Source organism: Haemaphysalis longicornis, unplaced genomic scaffold (assembly GCF_048455015.1).
Source record: "Haemaphysalis longicornis isolate Haplotype H1 unplaced genomic scaffold, Haemaphysalis longicornis Haplotype H1 scaffold_2, whole genome shotgun sequence".
In the NCBI taxonomy this organism is placed as follows: domain Eukaryota; kingdom Metazoa; phylum Arthropoda; class Arachnida; order Ixodida; family Ixodidae; genus Haemaphysalis; species Haemaphysalis longicornis.
In genome coordinates this window covers 10,340,822-10,361,277 of record NW_027526295.1, presented here as the reverse complement: position 1 = coordinate 10,361,277, position 20,456 = coordinate 10,340,822, and the positions used below count along the sequence as shown (strand labels likewise).

General features: G+C 48.6%; 1 protein-coding gene and 1 non-coding gene across 4 annotated transcripts in view; one reads left to right on the top strand and one right to left on the bottom strand.

Annotated features, from left to right (window-relative positions):
- LOC144168741 (uncharacterized) overlaps positions 1 to 20,456 on the bottom strand; it is a 96,126-nt gene that overhangs the window by 38,221 nt on the left and 37,449 nt on the right. For all 3 annotated transcript variants that reach the window (XM_077697692.1, XM_077697691.1, XM_077697690.1), the window contains exons 2-3: positions 13,176 to 13,348; positions 11,161 to 11,258 (exon numbers count right to left, since the gene is read on the bottom strand). In XM_077697692.1, coding sequence (XP_077553818.1) covers positions 11,161 to 11,258; positions 13,176 to 13,348 — 271 coding nt within the window. The remainder of the gene's footprint in view (positions 1 to 11,160; positions 11,259 to 13,175; positions 13,349 to 20,456) is intronic.
- Trnat-ggu (transfer RNA threonine (anticodon GGU)) lies at positions 4,553 to 4,625 on the top strand. Its single transcript has one exon. It is a non-coding gene; the product is annotated as a tRNA-Thr (tRNA).

Below are 20,456 nucleotides of genomic sequence, written 5' to 3'. Positions count from 1 at the left end.
TTCTCCACTACAAACGTGCGCACGCATAAACCGGCAACCGGTCAGGTGCGAGTGCTTTGAAGTGAAATACGCCGTTGAAAATATCCCCTGAAACCCCTTTGAAGAAGTGATATTGGCTCACGCCGGTGTTCCAAGCGGGCAAGTTGCTCTTCATCCGGGAGGGATTCGCCGCTACTCGACGAGCTGAACTTCAGGCGTTAACGGCGGCGCCAGCAGCTTACCGTTGTTTTTGCGCAAATTCGCGTTTTTGTTCGGGCCAACGCTTCAATTTTTTGCTCTTCTTCCTCCAGACGAACGGCATGCATCAGTCCCATAAATATTTAGAACTTGGAATCCCTTGAGCTCCATTCTCGCGTAAAAACATGTGGCTGTCCGTTTTCCTTCCCCCCTCGTATGCATCTTACTATGTGTGTAGGATGTCTGTGTAGCACATCAATCCACAGCCGAACCACTCGATTAAGGAGGACAGCCGACTAACCGCGTTGAGCCGTGTAATTTGGGCATCTACATCTTCTACCAGCACAACCGGCATTTCATCGCTAGCGGAATGTAGCCTAGCTGTGCGTGCACGCCCCCCTCTTTCTACCCGCAAACCATGCACGCCTAAACCAGCAACCGGTGATGGTGCATACTAAGGCGTGAAAGACACCGGCGCAAATATCGCTCGCAAGGCTTTCTAAGCTGAAAAAGAAATATAGGCTCAAGCCGGCGTTCCATCTGGGGAAGTTTCTCTTCTAAGGGGAGGAAATCGCAGCTACTTGGAGAAGTGAATTTGCCCGGAAACGGCAACGGCGGGTTTCGGTCGTTTTAGGGAGAAGCCAAAGAGATTCCCCCTAAAAGGGCTTCCCCCAGGCATCCGTTACCTATGCTTCACGGGAGCGGCGTTTTATGTCCGCACAACCCAGTGAGCGAACGCAGCAGCGACGAAAGAAAGAAAGGAGGAGCGTCTAGCGAAGTGTGAAGTAGAGTACGACACGAGCGGCTAGGGCGTCATCTCTCTCACTGCCTATCCCTTACACATGTCTCATGCGTCGCCACCAAGGAGCGCCCTCCCCCTGACACTTTCCCCAGACGCTGTTCCATCCTCTGATAATCCGAACCATGCGACGTTTGCGCGGCGTGGGAGGGTCAAACACGATATGCAATAACACGCTCGCCTCTGTCTTGTCCGGGGCTAATCCGAACCACGTGACATTTGCGCGAGAGGTTCGAACACGATTTGCAGAATGCTGGCCGCATGCGGCGACGCACTGTGAGGTAGCAGCAGAGTAGCACACGCCGCCGTACGTTCGCTGATCACGCGAACACTTCCTGGGACGCAGCATAAATGCGCCATGACCGAGAAGACTGCAGCTCGTGCTGCGCACAAATTTCTTCTCAGGCAGTGTGGTAATCGTCAGTGCATTGTTTACGCCCATCCGTGCTTCTGGTTATTTTCCGCAATCATCTGATAACCTCACTACAGCCGTTAGCTGGCGACTGCGCAACTTGAAAAAGAGGCATCGGTGGAAGCGAGGGTGAAAATAGTTGTGGAAGATGTGTCAGCGGGGGTGAGGAGGAACACGGGTGCGGTGCCGAGTAAATCGATGACACCGGAATGAAAACTGGGGGGGGGGTTAGACATATACTGCTTTGCAGTAAAAAGAAGGCCCCCTCACAAAAATGGATTACGAATTTCTGAAGAGTTTTCATAGAGATCTTATGGAGTCACAAGAAACACGGCAGAAACTCATCATGAACTCTGAGCTTATGGTGTTGCCACTATAAAAAATCTACAAAATTTTTATAGCTACTTCTCCACATAAATTCATTAAGAGCAAACTCTTCAACACCTCTATAAATATTCTGTAGAATTTCCACAGTCACTTTTCCATAAAATGTCTGTGAACTTAAACAACTCAAGGCCTCTATAAAGACTCTGTAGAATTCTTGTTGTGACTTCACCATAAAAGTTCATTAAGAGCGAACTCATCGATATCTCTATGAATATTCTGTAGAATTTCTACCGTCACTTCTCCATAGAAGCTCTGTGAACTTAACCAACTCAAGGCCTCTATAAAGACTCTGTAGAATTTTTGTCGTGACTTCCCCATAAAAGTTCATTAAGAGCGAACTCTTCAACATCTCTACGAATATTCTGTAGAATTTCTGCCGTCACTTCTCCATAGAAGCTCTGTGAACTTAAACAACTCAAGGCCTCAATGAAGACTCTAGACTTTTTGTTGTGACTTCACCATAAAAGTTCATTATGCTTCCACTCATCAAAGCCCAATTTTCCACTCATCCACTCATCAAAAGACTATTGATTTCTACAGTTAGTTCTCCATAGAAACTCTCTAAACTTTAACTCAATTATAAGCCAGCTCCCCAGAACTTGTATTGTTTGCCATCATAACTCATGTGTCCCAGCGGCCGCCCTCCCATTTAGGCAAAACGATACACGCGCGCACAGACACATACACGCGATTCACGCGTCGCGCGAGCGTCGGCGTTGTCGGTGGCGCCGCAACATCACGCAGGAGCGCTGCGAGAAGCCGAAACCACATGCAAACGCATGGAACCGGCGAAGCCACACCTAAGCCGATGCGTCGACGAACGTTGCTGGGCACGTTTCAATGGACTCGATCTGCACCATTTGTAAGCTATTTTTGATCGTTTATGGACAATTATTTTCGATTGTTTAAATGCAGTAATTAGCACTTTTATTTCGTTTTTTTTTACCATTGACCACCAGTAGGCAGAGGTTGGCATGCCTCTCTGCCATCCAGAGGCTTTTCGTTCAGGCTTTCGAGCTTCGACTCTCCAAATTTATGTATCTTCTTCTCTCTCTACGCAGCACGCCGTTTTTTCTGTAGGCGCACATTTTCTATAGACGCACATTGGTTGTTGTTGTCTGTCTATCAATGCCGCAACTGTGCCTCCTTCCCATTTACAACCTTCCTCTCTCCCTTCCTCTTTTCCTACCTTCTGTAGTATAGTTACATGTTTTTGTTACTCTCTCGCTTTTTTACTCTTTCCGAGAGTTCTCATTTTCGAGGGTGAGGAGAAAGGGAAGCCCTTGGATCCAAAATGTGTATAAGCGTTTTTCTGTCTATTCTAAGACAACCCCCGAAGAAGAAAGGTCCTCCTTTCGAAACTGTTGGGTATTAAATAATCTAAGAAACTGGACAAACGCTATCGTCTCCCTCCCACTGTGCTATATATATATATATATATATATATATATATATATATATATATATATATATATATATATATATATATATATATATATATATATATATATATATATATATATACAGAAACATAGGTCGGCAGTCTACAACGCCAAAGGAGGCATAGGGGTGTGGTTTGGCTCTATTTTTTACTATGGTTAATGAAGTTCATATTTTTTTTATTATTTTTTATTTTTAATATAAGGAAGAAAGAAAGAAAGAAAAACACGCGCCCAGAGTGGGGACCGAACCCACGCCTTTCGATTAGATCTCGAATGCCTTACCAATTCGGCTATCTGGGCGACTGTGTTCTCCTTCACTTTCCGGGCTATTTATATTTACTAGAAGTGTATCTGACGCTTGAGGGTGGTAGCCAGCGCCGCCCTGACTACACGGGGAGAAGGGGACCTTCTTATTAACCCCCGGGGCGTGACTCAAACGTCTACAGCCTGTCACGAGCGGGTAACTGGCGGGAAGCCCTCTTATATATATATATATATATATATATATATATATATATATATATATATATATATATATATATATATATATATATATATATATATATATATATATATATATATATATATATATATATATATATATATATATATATATATATAGCGAATCGGGCTCCGTGAAATAAGACAGAAAATAAGGGTTGGCAGTCAAGAAAACCTCGGAAAGCATATGGGAGGGGTCATAGAAAGAGATGAAGAATTTTTTTAGTCGAAAAGAAAGTGGTGAAAAAAATGCCTGCCGGGTGGGATCCGAACCCACGACCTCCAGAATACCGGTCTGGTGCGATAACCACTACGCTACCGGCAGGGCTGTTTCCCCAGCACTTTCTCGGGTATTTATGTTAAGGTATTTTTGTTTCCTGCACTTGGGGGTGGTAGCCAGCGCCACTCAGACTACTCGGGGTTAAGGGGACCTTCTTTTTAACCGCCGGGTCCTGACTCGAGTGTCTACGACATGTCGAGAGTGGTCGACCAGCGTTGAACCCTCTTAAGCTCCCTTTGGCACCAAGACTGCCAGAACAGAGGCCCTCGCTAAGCATGTAGCGAATCAGAAAATCCCTCATTTCCCATTTTCTGATTCGCTACATGTTAGCGAGGGCCTCTGTTCTGGCAGTCTTGGTGCCTAAGGGAGCTTAAGAGGGTTCAACGCTGGTCGACCACTCTCGACATGTCGTAGACACTCGAGTCACGGCCCGGCGGTTAAAAAGAAGGTCCCCTTCACCCCGAGTAGTCCGAGCGGTGCTGGCTACCACCCCCAAGTGCAGGAAACAAAAATACCTTAACATAAATACCCGAGAAAGTGCTGGGGAAACAGCCCCGCCGGTAGCGTAGTGGTTATCGCACCAGACCGGTATTCTGGAGGTCGTGGGTTCGGATCCCACCCGGCGGGCATTTTTTCACTACTTTCTTCTCGACTAAAAAATTCTTCATCTCTTTCTATGACCCACCACAACCTCCCCTTTGCTTTCCTAATTTTTCTTGACTGTCAACCCTTATTTTCTGTCTATATATATATATATATATATATATATATATATATATATATATATATATATATATATATATATATATATATATATATATATAACGGCTTCATGACGGACTTTGGTCGTTGCGCAGTGCAGCAATCTTGCAGCCTAAATGCGCCGATGCAGCCGCAACGAAGGAAGTGCAATGGTGCTGTTTCAAAGCACTTGCAGTATGCCCAAAGGTGTCATTTTTTGCTGAGCTTTGCACTCTGCCCGCGCGAACAGCATCAAAATAAAATTATCACATTGGGCGCATGCCTTCCCCATGTTCAGACCACGTAAAGAGCGTTGTTAGCGTTGTGGTTGCCAAAGAAGCCTTATCGATTAAACAATTACCATTAATACGATGGGTATACCTAAGCTTCTTAACGAACGGGATCGATAGATTCAAAAAATTAAATATGCTCTCTTGAGGCTGCCGCTCTTGAGGAGGCCCAGGCGTTTTGTTACAGACCTTTCCTCTTCAGATGGGTGAGCAACTACATCCAGCGTGTCACTACGTCCAACGAGCAGCTACATCCAAAAGATGCGTTGGATTAAGGCTAGAAATGTAGTTATGTTAGGCAACAGGGCATTAACTGGTGGAAGCAATGAAACGTTGGATGTAGTGGCGCATTGGATGTACTTGCCGAAATTGGATGTAGTGACACAGCTTTGGACGGAGTTCCTCGATGGGTGTAACGGCACGCTGTATGTAATGGCACGTTGGGCGTAATGGCGCGTCGGATGAAATGGCACTTTGGATGCAGTGGCCAAAATTCGATGTTTCTGCTCGTTGGATGTAATGGCACGGTGGATGTGTTGACCCCAAGCGCTCGACCCCTCCCGCATTTATATGGACCCCGTGCAAAGAAGCGAGGTGAGGGTAGTGGCGGGGTTCCAGGAAAAGGAGACGTGGTATTTGCACGAATCTGACGCACATTTTTTTTTCTTTTTTGCTGAAAGGTAGCCTTAAAATTTGTGTGAAGGTTACAATCTGACACAAAACCGAAACAGGCTTTAAAGCGGCCAGCAGCATTGCCATTGACACGAAGTCCCCCAAAATCCGACTCAATCCAGTAAAAACAACCCGTCAACACCACGTGAGTCAATTTCGGCGCACTCATTCCTCAATGGCGTACCTTGGTCAGCTGTTGCGTATTTTTTGTTGCTGCAATGAGCCCGTCACGCCTAGAGTTATGAAAGTCAATACACTTATAACTGCAAACAGGTTCATTGTTCTCCGCTATAACTTTATTTCCAGCAGGAGCTGGATAAAGAAGTTTATGAAGCACAAGTCATATTTCGCTTCCACATTTAAATGCGACCAATAAATGCTCCTCCTTACATGTAGCCGGTGTCAAGTTTACTGCATCTTCGCGGAAGAGACGGTGTCAAAGTATTTTTTCGAATTTTCGTGCGCAAATACGGTATTCAGCTTCTCGCGGCCTTTCGACTAAAGCGCGAGACATATGGACGATTGGTGCATGCGAATCGCAAGCGACTGTTCGTTACGACTGTCGCCACGACTAGTCGTACGCGTGAATTTGAGACACATGGCCCGATGCGCGTGTGCGATGCGTTGTCGGCACCGCCGCGCCGCCTACTGTTTTTGCTCCAAGGTTTGCCTCCCTGTTTAGGCGCACTCAGGCCGATTTAGATATGTGCAAGAAAAATCCGAGCAGGAAAAGAAAGCATTTATCAACTTTACGTTATACTGAATAGTGGTATTAAGTTACACATTGCATTTTTATATGTTCGGTACAGCTGTGTGGGAACATTTAGCACCCATGAATCAGCCCGTCCTTGCTGTAGGTACCGCTGGCAGCATGTGTCTGCCATTTTGCCGAAATAGCGGGTGCCCCAAAGCTGCAGTTTGCGTTCGTGCGTCGTTCTCGTAGCCAGCGAGAGTGCGCGTGACCATGGCTGAAGCGAAACCTACGGCTCGTTCCTCAACTCACCCGATCAACTACGACGATCGCTGAGCTGAATTTGTAGATTCCGCGTGTCGTTCGCAAGAAATGGATAATGCCGGCAATCTTGAAGCGTTTTCTGCCTTCGGAAACAATCCGCGCACACGCCGGCCGCGCCTGCCAGCTCGGCACATTCAGCAGCTCGAACCGACGAATACCACGGTAGCAACCGCTTGTCGCTGCTCTTCCGAATCAATCTCACCGCAAAAAAGAAGTTCCACATGCGAGAAAGTACGTGTTAGTGTGGTGAAAACTTGTGGTAGGGATCGTTATCATGGCTTATTTTAAAAGCGGCGATCAGATATGTGCCGCGATGCTGCTAAGCCTACGCTGACCGGCCGCGGAGTTTCGGCGGTCCGACCGGTCGCCACGCGCGCGGTGCGCCGAGCAGCCGAGAGATGGCGCTACCTGCGCGGAAGCATCGAAACAGGCTACGCAGATGTCTTGGTCATCGATCGCTCAAACGACAATTGTAGCTGAAATAAAGTGTTACGGATTGTTATTCGCAGTTGCACAGATAGCGGCGATCAAATATCCGCCAAGATGCTAAGCTTATAGTTCCCATCACCCGAGCCGACCCGAGCAACTCAAGCCGGTTGCGGGCTGTTGGGGCTCAGCGGGCTCTCATTGGCTGCGGCCTCACGACGATCGAAACGATGGCATGACTGCATCTGGCTTGCCAGTCGCACGTGGTGAGCCGCCTCCGACCAGTCAACGACGCCAAAACCAATCCTAACTATCAATCGTGACGATAAGTCGCATGCGAATCGCGTGCACCAGTCGTTCATGGTGCACGCGATGAGCGATGATCGTTAAGCCCGCGGTTCGTCGGGCTTAAAGGTGTTGTGCCACCAAATTTGTTGCTTGTGCATTCTTTGTTGCAAACGTTTTATAATTCGTTAGAAAGCATGATACATGCTCTCACACGCACATATTCTGAGCGAAAAATTTATTATCGCACGATTCATGTGAACAGGATTCGGTTTCGGTTTCTGGGCGCCGATTCAAGCAGTGACGTCACAGTGTTTCGAGGACGCTCTGCCACGGCGGCGCTGCGGTACGTTGCGACTTTACTGCGGCGTCTGCTCCCCCACATACGTGCTTCACCACGGAAGTAAACACGCCGACTCGTCACGTCAAGCCGCGACAGCTCCGACGCGGATTCTTTGTCTGCATCCTCGGATGCAGACAAATGAAAACCATGGATTTGCAAACCATAAAAATGCTAAAAAACGCTAAAAAAAAAAGCTGCCCCCGCCGCGAATCGAACCGGCAACGTTGACCGGATGGGCGGAACGCGCGAGACCACTGAGCCAGCGAACAAACGATTCCACTCCGCGATATAGCCGGTGTACTAGATGGAGGCCCATCCTTGGAGTCGTACGTCGGTGTTTACTAGCTAATTTACAGAATTCCTGGCTTGTAAACTCACATTTTTTTAAATAGCGCTTGCGCAGCAAGGTTCCGCGAAGCCCCCGCGACAGCTTATCGCCATCAACTCTGCTCTTCTGCGAAAGCGCTCGCAAAAATAAGTGTGCCCGGCTGCGACTGCGATTTTGCACTGAAGGGATAGTGCTTGCCGTACTTTGGTTTTACGTTTTACGTTAAAAACCTTTGCCGATACTGATCTCTTATTACCCAAATTAACCTACGTAACTGTTCTTCTGCACGAAACTGACCTTATATTTTCTACAGGCGAGCCGATCGCACACGCATTCCGGGGTAGCGGCGTCGCCGAAGAGCACGGCCGAAGCGTCGAACGCCAAAATACGGATCGCATTAGCGCTAGTGTTGAGTTGTATGGGCTTCATGGAACTTACTGAGTTTATTACCCTCCAGAAACTAACAAAATAGAGCCGCGTTCATTGCGGCACGAATGTTGTCGGGGCGCAGTTTTTGCTTCTCGGTCGATTGACGACGCGTCGTGCGACCAGTCAGGCGACCGGTTTTGTTGGCGTCTTCGGTCGGCGAGTCAGTCACACTACGGCGACTTTCCATCGGACGACGTGTTTGTGTCGCCGTCGGCGTGGTGTGACAACGCGGTCTGGCAGTTGGCCGATGTTTTAACGACTCGTCGGCGTCGCGTCGTCGTCGCCGTCGTATCGGTATAGTGTGTCGATACGACCAAGCGACCAAACAAACTGTGGTAACTGGAGTTCACGTTCACGTCGCTCGAGTCGCTAGCGTTGTATGACGTCACAAACTTTGCTGCGCTGGCAATTCACTGACGTCATGGTTAGTGGCGCTAGCGATGGGTCCCGATTTCCAGAAGAGCATTTAGGTAATTTTTAGAAGCGAATTAAAATATATATTAAGCGCTTGCTGTACCCAGCACTTCGTGTTGAGGGTCGTTGCATGCAGAGGAAGCCTACAGCAGGCTTTTTACAGACTTAAAATTTGGTGGCACAACACCTTTAAGCCCGACGGGCTTAAGCCCGACGGGCTTAAGCCCGACGAACCGGGCCGGTTCGTCGGGCCGGTTCGTCGGGCCGTTTTGTCGGGCTTAAGCCCGACGAACTGAACCGGGTTTGACCGGTTCGTCGGGCTTAAGCCCGACGAACCGGTCAAACCACCCCTGCCTGCGAGCCGAGCGGACTCGCCCCGACGGCTTTTCGACTCAACGCGTTGAGCCGAAACAACCCGTTTTTCCAAACTCAACTCTCCTTCGTCGGGGCAGTGTAAACGGGGCTACAGTGAAGTTGACAAAGCACCTGCTTGCTTCGCTGCAGATGTCGTCGAAAGGTGGTCGTCTTCTGCCTATGGTTACCAGATGTTCCAACCGAAAACCGCCCAATCATCCAGTCAAAGTCGCCCAAATATCACCAAACTGAGAAAAAATCCCGCCAGGTTTCGCCGAAAAGTCGCCGAATTTTTTTTAACACAAAAGCGTCATGCAATGTTTCAATAATGAAGGAAAACACCAGGCAGCTACGGAACAGGCGGCGATTCAGGAATCTAAAACAACTGGGGAGAGCTCGTTTAGACGGAAATTTTCATTTTCCGCCTCCTCGGGAACAGCAGCCGCTGCTGGGATCAGGCACACCTTCAACATGACTTTTTACAGAACACTATGGACACACAAGGGTAAAAGCAACGCAACGGCCAAAGTAAATAACAGCCCGATTGACGAAAGTGAACCACTTGCGGCAACACTCGATCTATACAGAACCCGAGATTTGAACCGGGAAAATTCTTTTCACTTGGTTCAAACCTTTTGCAACATTTTGCAACACGCTTGACTTGAAAAAACACGTTCTACGGTGGCATTTGATATTGGCACAGATAAAAGATAGATGCCAAGTTCCAAGACTTGGGACTGGGGGAAAAGTGGTTACCTCCTTTCGTGTATTGCCAGCTCAACAAAGCTCGTGCAAATAAATAGGCTTCATGCGTAAAGAGACCGCCATGCTGTGTTTTAAGCAGATTATCATCCTCAGTGGCAGCGCACCGAAATGTAAACTCGGAATCGGCCGGTGCATCAGTATGGACGCCTTGAAGAACAGAAATGAACCAACAAGCCGAAATTTGTACGCTGCCCTTATGAAACCTCGCTTGCGCATGAAATATTGCCTGGATTTGATATTGCCAGTACCTTAAAATACGCCCAAAACTGTACAAACCGCCGAGAAAAAAAATTCTACCCGAACGGGAACGAAAGTCGCCCGATAGATTTCGTGCAGTCTCGATCTCCTCCCATGCTCTTGAAACGGGCGTGAATGGAAGAGCAGAAATTGTAGTGACCTTTATCACTTGCTTCACGGGCCCCAAAATTGAAAGGCACGCTCGGTGACCATTTCGTGCCCTGCATTGCTCCCCCTAAACCGCACTTAGGGCAAAAACGGGATGATGAACACCAGTGCAGACGTCAGCTCCACGCCCGAGCTGAAGGCGCCGATTGCGAGCATGTTTTGTGTGGTGTGCACCCGTGTAGGCCGCTGTCGCTGCGCACTAAATTAAGGCACGTATGTGTTGGCAAACGTGCGGATCAGCGCCCATCGCGCGGACGGCCAGGAGTTTGCGTCTCTGAGGCGCGAGAACAAATTCGGGAGGAGTGGTGGCCGCTGCCCCTGGGATTACTTCTCTGAAAGATTCCTCATTGATGGCCTCAACGAACTTCGCATAAACTTTGGGCGCTTCCCGTTGCCCACTTGCCCGTGTGGGTGCTTCTCGCCTCGAACACTTCCAACGTTTGGGAACAAACTGACGCCGACTGGAGCGCACTTTCTTCGCCCACATGAAACATGCATGTTCTCAAAGTGTAGAGCACACTACAGAACCGTTTCTGTGCCACTGTTCTAGCCGAAAACAGTGTCGGCTATGTATGGCGCCGACTTTGACTTCTGTGCGGCCATGATCATCCGAAACCTCTAGGCAACTCCTCAACGGAGGGTGGATTGTAACGTTGCTTCAGAGCACAGCTTCGCATGTGTGCGAGAGGACTGACCTGCCCAGAGCCTGCGTCCTGGCGTACGGGATGGGTGGCCTCTGCTGCGTGCGGCGCTGGGCGTGGTGCACGTTTATTATGTGCACAGGCGCCGGCACCTGCGCGGAGAAATTGAACATGTGAACACTCAGGAAAAAAAAAACATCACCGCAGTCACAGCGCACCTCAAGATATCTGCAGGGCTGTTCTTCGTTTTTCGGAGGGTGCAACCGGAGAGAAACTAACTCAAATAAATGCTTAAAAATTGTCACAAACGTTTCACAGCGATGGATAGTGTCAGAGCTTAAAACCAACTGTGGTATTTTGTGAGCAATGCTGCGTGGAAGCTGTCCCGTTTTACAAAGTTTCAAATTTTTGCCTGACAGGAAGGTTCCTTTCTCGAAATTCAGCGGCTTGTGGTATCTTGTGCGGCTACGTTTTCCGGAAAACTTTGTTGTTTTCCATCAGAAGTAGAGCTCAACTGCAAGAAAACGCGGAAAAAATTGTAAAGGTCTGCTTTTTTGACGAGGTATGCATATGTTGATTTTTGTCTGTTTACAGAACAATTTCGGGGAAATTTTTCTGAAAAAACGTACCGGCCGACATTAATGGAGCTAACAAAGGACAGGACGAAAGCTTCACTCATATTTTATGGACAACGGCAAAAGTGGTGTTAAGTGGCGAACAACGGCAAAAGTGGTGTCCCGGTATTGATATCTTACGGGGAAAGGCTTATCCTCATATTTTTCCCCAAAATATGGCACAGAGTCACTGCATAAGAGGGTTTGTGCATCTCATAAAATATTTATTGACAAACATTACGCCAGCTTGTGAAAGCTGACAAAGACCAGTAGACACGAGATGTGTAGAGCAATGTTACCCAGTACAAGCAGGTGTACTTTTGTATTCTGCTGATTCAGAACCTGTCCTATTGAGGAGGCCGAGTTATCTAGCGTATATGGGTGTGCCTGTCCTCACTTCGCCTGTGTCCCCATTTTTTGCGCAATCAGTTTATTTAACATCACCAACGTGCCCAGGACGCTACCCTTATTAAATAAATAAGTCATTTCGTGTTCGTGTAGAGCTTTGAAGTTTTCCCTGGTATGGCGCGTATGTGAATCCATCCCATCAAGACATCGACGGAAGATTGCCGCTCGGCGAATGTGGATGGCGCAGCTGTCACTTAGCAACTACGGTCACGATGGCTTCGTTGTAGCTATCCGGATTGATCCTTGATCCGGATTGTCGCAACTGCAGGCAAATTTCTGGACAGTGCCAAATCGATGCACATATGTCGGTGAGTCGGCGGTAGGGCCGCATGGATGTGATATCCAAAGCCGAATGTGACGAACACAAAAGGCGTAATAAACTCCCATGTCGATACCGGCACATCCACATTAACACCACAGACTACGACCACAGACGTAGTGTCGCCACCGTTAACATGAGGAACCTGCGCACTTTTAGGATCTATGAATGTGTACGCGCTAAATGTCCAGTCGGAGGCCTGAGGCGCTTTGCTTCCGCCCCGTGTTCTGTCATCATTTCGCTGGGCAGGGTTCGCCTCGCAATCAACTTCCGCTCTCGAGTGACTTAAGAGAGAGAGAGAGAGAGAGTCAAAGCTTTTTTATTTAGGTGCGGATTATCCCTTATTTGAGGAATCCATGCGCCCTCTCGACCAGCAGAAGTTGAGGTGGGGAGCTGGACAGGAGTATCTCCCACTGCTCCGCTAGGGATGTGCAAAGGGGTTTCCTACCAGCTACGCCAGCGGTCGTCACCTTTCGCTACTTCCGCCTCATGGCGAGTGCTATGAGATGTTTCGCGCATCAACCTCGGGAGTGCAACCTCGTGCAACCTCGGGAGTTTTGATGCGAGGTCATCTGAAGATGCAGCTTCTCGGCCATAGCTGTGCGGCCAGGCGCCATTCAACGCCGCTGTCGCCACACTGACCCCATTTGTTTGCAATCTCAGGCCATTCGTGTGGACTGGCGTGCCTCCCGACGAGCGGCGCCCTTGTGGTGCTCGTGGGTACTCACCTTGAGCACGGACTGCGAGGGCGGGAAGCGTCCCACGGGCGCGTGCGGCAGCGGCGGCACGGGCAGCGGCGACAGCGGGGAGTGCGCCAGCACCACGGCCAGGAAGGCGGCTGTGCCGGCCACCCACAGCGGGATCATGTGCTTGGCCACCACCACCAGGGGAAGGCCCAGCTCTGCACCCAAGCGCGCAGAACTTGCAACTTTCACTCGCGAAGACGGCGTCGCAGCGAGCAGTGGACGCTCGGCCGTGACGGTTCAGTATATCACCGCCAAGACCACCGTCTGTCGGTTGGAGCAGGCACAATAAACAACAACGTAAGATAATTTGAGTGGAAGACGTGATCTAACGACGGTCGGCTGCTGCTCGTTGTCACTAGAAGCATTAGCAAAGGCCAAAGTTGCACTGCAGGCGCTTTGTCGGCCCTGGTTTTGGTTATGTGCGGACTCGGATCAAATAAAACTCCTCTTTTAAATCCCGCACTTTGAAATCACTTTTACGCTGCGATGACAGCCGCTAAGACGGAACGCCGTGTGGCTCTACTTGTACCCTAAAGTGCTCTGCACGTAAAATGGAGAGCCGTGTGGAATGCCATGTGTGGGAAGTAGTCTCACGACCACCAACCTGAGCCAAAATGGGGAGAGTCATAAAAATAGGAAGGAAGATACAGCGACCTTAGCGCAATGGAACTGTCGAGGAATGAAGGACAAGATGGGGGAATTGCAGCTGCACATAGATAATGCAGAACACAAGCCGGATATCCTTGCAATAGCAGAAACGAACTCCCGACAGAAACTCTCGGGGTACATCACACACACCGATCCCTGTAAGAAAAGCACCGCAATCCTAGTTCGAAGCAACAAAGCTGCGACGCAGCAGTTGAGCAGCCAGACAGGGTGTGAATAGGTTCTCTTGGAAATCCACAGGAGAAGCATAGCAAGCAAAGACAACATCTTTATACTAAACGCATAGTGCCGGCCCTCTAAGAAAGATCTAGACATCGGAGGCACGGTAATCGACAGAAACAGAGGTGCGCAGCCGACCTTTATTGATATGAGGAGACTTCAATGCGCCTCACTGAATATGGGGCCATACACTCTGCTCAAAGACAGGCAGGGTGCTGGCGATCCTCATGTATCAGCACAACCTACCCCTTTTCCACCAACCAGACACTCCCACGGGCATGGGCACAGGCACATTCCGAGACACCACTGTAGACCTTACGCTGCTGAGTAGATCCTTGGAAGTGTCGCTGCAGAACACGGGGGTGAACCTCGGGTCGCACCTTGATATACTCAATATCACGATCAGGGGGCCCACGTTCAAGACCCGAATGGGAACAGCAAAGCTAACAGACTGGGACAAGCTTCGACAAAGGCAAGCAGCCGAGGGAGACGAGGACACGAACAGCATCAGACCGTACGGGGAATGGGGCAACGAACAAAGGGAGCTGTTAGGGAAATACAGACAGAAAATTGCGACCACACTGCAGACACTCTTTGTGGGCGCAAGGCTTGCCCACTTCTGCGAAGCACGACACAGCCGGACCAGTCGCTGGAAGAAACAACGACACAACAGGAAACTTCGCAGACACATCAATGAACTCAACAAGCAAGCGCGACCCAGCTGGCTGAGCGTGTGTGACGGTCTGCACAGAACCCTATCAACCAGGTAGACGTGGTGTCTCCTCCGTCACCTGATCGACCCTCTCAGAAGCAAAAGCGCCACAAATCGGCGCCTCATGCGCATCCTCGACAACCACACTGGCGATGGCGATGAACTCATCAACGACCTGAAGGCCAGGTACCTAAACACTGAGACGGGCGACATCGCACCTCACGAAGACCAGGGCCTACCAACGAAGCAATAGGCAAGCCATTTATCGACACCGAATTGGTCACGGCAATCTCCGAGAGAAATAGGGCAGTGCGCCGGGATCCGATACCATTACCTACAGGCTACTCAACAACCTCGGAGATAAGGCCCGCAGAGAGCTGCTCGAGTACATCAACCGGGTATGGCAGTGTGGCAAACTTTCGCCGGTATGAAAAGAGGCAGAAGTCTGCTTCGTACCCAAACCTGAGAAGACGCCTCATATCGACAACATGCGACCGATTTCCCTCACATCCTGCGTGGTGAAGGTCATGGAACGTATGGTACTCAACAGGTTGCAGCGACATTTGGATTTAAACGACCAGATGCTGGAGACAATGCATGGCTTTAGGAAACACCTGGGAACCCAAGATGTTCTCGTACAATTTAACAAACTAGTAATCAAGCGGACAACGAAGCAGGCGCCGCGAGCGATACTATAGCGCTCGACTTCAGAGGTGCCCTTGATAACGTCACGCATGAAAGTGTCATCCGCAATCTACGCAACACGGGTTGCAGAGTGAGAATGTACAACTATATCCGAGACTTTCTTAGTAACCGAACGGCCAAGATCAGAATTGGAGAGGATACAACCCAAACGAACTTCCTGGTGCATAGAGGTACGCTGCAAGGTTCGTTGGATTTCCTCCTGAGAACAATAAAAACTCGCACCGACAAAGAATGTTTACGAAATCCAAATACGTTTATGCACCTGTTCGCCGAAACGACTTTTAGGGAATTTGTAAACAAGCGTGGTCGGTGCCAGTTTTTATTGTTGTCATGCGTTTTCCCCACCAGACGGGCTTCCGTCCAACTCTCTATTTCATACTATCCCCCTCCTGTTCAACATGGCTCTCCTACCGTTTCCCAAGCTTCTAGAATCAATAGGTGGCTGATCCATGCATTGTATGGTGACGACATGACTCTCTAGGCTGCGAGGGCTGGGTAGGATGGCTGGTTGGAAGGCACGCTCCAAAAAGCGGCTGACACGGTCAGCAGGTATGCGTGTTCGCCTCAAAAGTCGGAGCTAACTATTGTTCGACCCCGTTCATCAGGGAAACGAGCAGAAAAAATTTAAAATCACTCTTGAAAGGATCCGGATCCTCAGGATCCTGGGCCTCCTGATACAGGAAGGCGGCAAGGCAACGGCTATGACCAGAAAACCCAAGCTCACGTCCGACGAGATCTTGAACATGATGAGATGAGTGGCCAACAGGCGGATGGGTCCGAAGGAATCGAACAACTTGCGCCTCGCTCAGGCCTTTGTTATCACCGTACATGCACCGTACACGCAACTCCTGAAACATGACGTCATACAACTTGACACAATAATCAGGAAAGCCACGAAGCAGGTCCTGATAATTGCCATAAATTCACCCACGACAAAATTGCCACAAATGGCAATCTACAACACAGTAGCCGAGCTTATCACCTGTCCAATCAAAAGGTTCACATTAGCCAGACCACGGCGGGCATAAGCGTCCTTCGCAAGATCGGGTGGCAACAATGCAACTATACCCGCCGCGGCCAATTACCCGAAGAGCGGACTGAGAAGATGGGAGGCAAACCATTACAGCGCAACATGAACCCCACAAGGCACGCCAGATGACGCGAAGCCTGGGCGAGAGCCCTCTCTAGGACCCTGGAGGAAGACAGCACTGTCCTGTACACAGACGCATCTCTACCCAAACACTCCACAAGGGCAACAGTCGCGGTCACCGGGCCGGACTCCTGCGCTTCGATCAAAACTCCGTCTTCAGAGGAAGCAGAAGTGGCGACAGCCCTCGCACTCCTGCAACCTAACGTCACTAATATCATTACGAACTCACATGCTGCGTACAAGGACTACAGATCTGGCTGGATCTCCCTTGCGGCACTAAAACTCCTGGACAAAGCTACGCCTACCAAACAAAAATCGAACTCGTTTGGGTCCTGGCCCACTCCTTAGGCAGCGAATATGCTCACCAACAGGCCCAACTCCCGGGCCACCGATGAAGAGGGAAGAGACAACACCCATCCCCAGCTACACAGGTATAGTCAAGTATTACAGGGAAGACATTCCCACAGCCACGCCACTCATTGACTAGGCAAATCCAGGCAGGCCCCTTTCCGCACCCCTGTCTCCAGAACAGAATGTACCTACAAAGAAACGAGAACACATGCCCTCACTGCAATTCACTAGGCACCCTCCAGCACGTCATAGGAGAGTGAAATTTCTCCAAAGACCACCCCTACCCCCTATACCCATAAGTAACTACCCCCACCCTTGACGAGTGATGGGAGATCTTGCTATACAGCCCCACCCTGAAAGACCAGCTCCGACTGATCCACAGGGACCAGGCGGCCCTGGAAGCATATGGAACCCGTTAAGAGGCAGTCTTCACCCCATTGGGTGCTTAGCGCACTTCATTTCACTGTGAGACAATAAAAGTTGTTTCCTTCTTTCCATAACAAGTCCACAACGTCTCGGGCCTCCTCAGGGTGATGTTGATGATAATAATCGGTTCATTGGCAAAGTCGGCTGCGACTTCGCCAATCTGCTGCGCAACCCAAAATAGGCGCGAAGAGTTAAGGCCACGCGCAAGACGGGGAGCGTCAGACTTTACGGTAGCCTATGAACCCATGCAAACCAGCTAGCCTCTGTGCTTAGTGCACGTAAAACTTTGCGGTCTAGGGGAACAGATCACCAAACAAGAAGTACGACGTAACCGAATTCAGGCGAACACTAAGCTCTTTCAACCCTTTTTGTAAATACCGTTTTGTGTATACAGTTTTGCATATACAGTGCATACATACAGTTTTCTTTGTCTTCTCGTCTCGTCATCATCGCCGCTAATGACGAGTTCGAAGAGCAAGGAGTTGCTTCGCCGAAAGCGAACCACGAATCTTACCAACGAGGTTTTACTCGCACTATAAAGGGTTATATTCATTCCGCGGATTTTGCAATTACCTCTTTAATCAGGATGGATGGTTTATTGATTGATTGATTTATTTATTTATTTATTTATTTATTTATTTATTTATTTATTTATTTATTTATTTATTTATTTATTTATTTATTCATACTGTTAGCCCAGGGGCCGGTACAGGGTGGACGTACAACAGAGAACATGGTGGCAGTAACTGCCGCCTCATACACGAGTTCAACGCAGAATGTGTGCGACACAGTATGCGGTACAGTATGCTGCACAACTATAGTATTCAACTGCATTGTGCACAGGTTAAAAATGCAAAGCTACAAAGTGCAAGGGAACACAACAATAAGCAACTCTTACACAAGCGCAATTAAGCCAAAGTGGATATGACACATATCTTCCGTGTGGGCGCGGACCCCACTATAGGGCCAAATCATCAAGAAGAGACTGCACTATCGGCTTCTATGTAGTGTAACAAGGATTTTTCAAAGTGCGCTAAGGAGTCTGATTTAGTAATTTCTGGCGGCAAATTGTTCCAGTCTTCAATTGTATTGGGAAGGAAAGAGTGTTTAAATGTATTTAAAGGAGTCATAATAGGCATTAATTGGTTAGGGCGACTACTTCGAAGTGTACGAGACAGTCGAGGTTTCAAATATTGCCCAGTGTTAAATTTAAAGTAGTTACGGTGCATTAAGCAAAGAAACTTTAATCGCGCTACTCCGCGCCGTGTTGCGAGAGGTGGCAGGTTTAAATTATTTAGCATGGCAGTAACCGAATCTGATGACCTGTAGTTGGATAAAATAAACCTTGCGGCCCTCCTTTGAATTTTTCCAATTTTTTCATTTTGGTATTTCTTCGAGGGGTCCCATACGTTGTGCAGGCAGTCAATTTGGCTTTTGTAGTTGCTAGTTGGAGGTTCCTTTTCAAGAACCACAATTTCTGTTCAGCTGCACAACATAATTTATTTATATGCGTTTTCCAATTTAAATCTTCAGAGACCCCCGGATACTTGAAGTGAGTGACACGTTTTAAATCCTTTCGAACGTGCTCGTAATTGAAGGAGAGGACATTTGTAGTTTTGTTTGTTATTCTGGCGAATACTGTTTTGTCATAATTAATTTTCATATCCCATTTCGTGCCATTCATTATTGTGTGCAATGCTGAATTGAAAGTTAGTTTATCACTATGACTGGATATTTTAGAATAAATTAAGCAATCCGCAAACAGACGAACTGTGAGCTTTTTGTCAATACTATCTGCAAGATCATTGATATAGCACAAAAATAAAACAGGGCCAAGGACACTCCCCTGTGGTACCGTGGTACCCCGGACTTGACCTCTAAATGAGTTTATTTCACTCCCTTAATCTCGACATATTGCGATCTGTTCATGAGATATGAATTAATCCAGTTAACAAGGTTCTTATTAACTCCAAATTGAATGTTTAATTGCAAGTTTAGCGTGCGGTATGAGATCAAATGCCTTCGATAAATCCAAACAAACTGCGTCTATTTGACCTGAATCGTTTAATGCGCTAGCGGAATCATGAATTGTCTGGTATAGCTGCGTTACTGTTGACAGTTTCAACTATGTCAATTTCCCTTACCTTTCACGGCTTGCCTTTTCATAAAGAGGATTTATTAAAAACAAGTTACAGCTAGGACCCGCTGTAGTTAGCTACTACACGGGTCGACAGGGCACAGGATTTACGCAATGTGCTACAGAGGAAAGGAAGTGAACATCACACAAGTTCACAAAACAACTGGTACACCGCAGCGAAGGTCCTTTACAATGTTGTCCGTGGCACGAGACTCAGACACCATAGTTCACGCGTGGGAGTGAACATAAAAACTACAACAGTTCCCACACATCAGTTCTATGTCCGTACAGAGTCCTATGTCCGTACCAACCTATGGAAAAATTAACTTAGAACTAGGTTGGTATGGATAGATTATAAAAGAAGGCGCGAGAAAAAGACGGCGACGCAGAATAGAAGGCACACAGGACGACGCGCTGTCTAGGCTGCGTAGCCGTCTTTTTTTCGCGCGCCTTCTTTTACAATGTACCTCTTCATGGCATAGATATCCTCTCTACTTTAGAAACATATCCGAAGGACCGCCCGCTCTCTTCGTAGCTGCAAGACCAAGCGGTCGTTTAAGTGGCTGGGTGTCACAGCTATAAGTAATTTGTGTACGGCCAGTGAGCTGAAGAACCTGTGATCCCTAAGACGCCATTCTTGTGGGTAAGAGTGACGACGCCGTGAGCACTGTGGTCCAAGACGTCGTCCCCGCAACACACGACTTAATTTTCTTGTCTGTGGCTGCTGGTGTACACAGCTTAGGTACACACTGCGTTGAAATTCCGGAGGCGACCGGCAGCCCACAGCCAAAGCGTCCGCGTACACTGAGAAACCGGCGTGCGTGCCGTGGTTGGGAGGGAGCGCCTCGTCGGAGCCACCGCGAGTGACGCCAGAGAAAGCATTGCTCCACCAGCGGG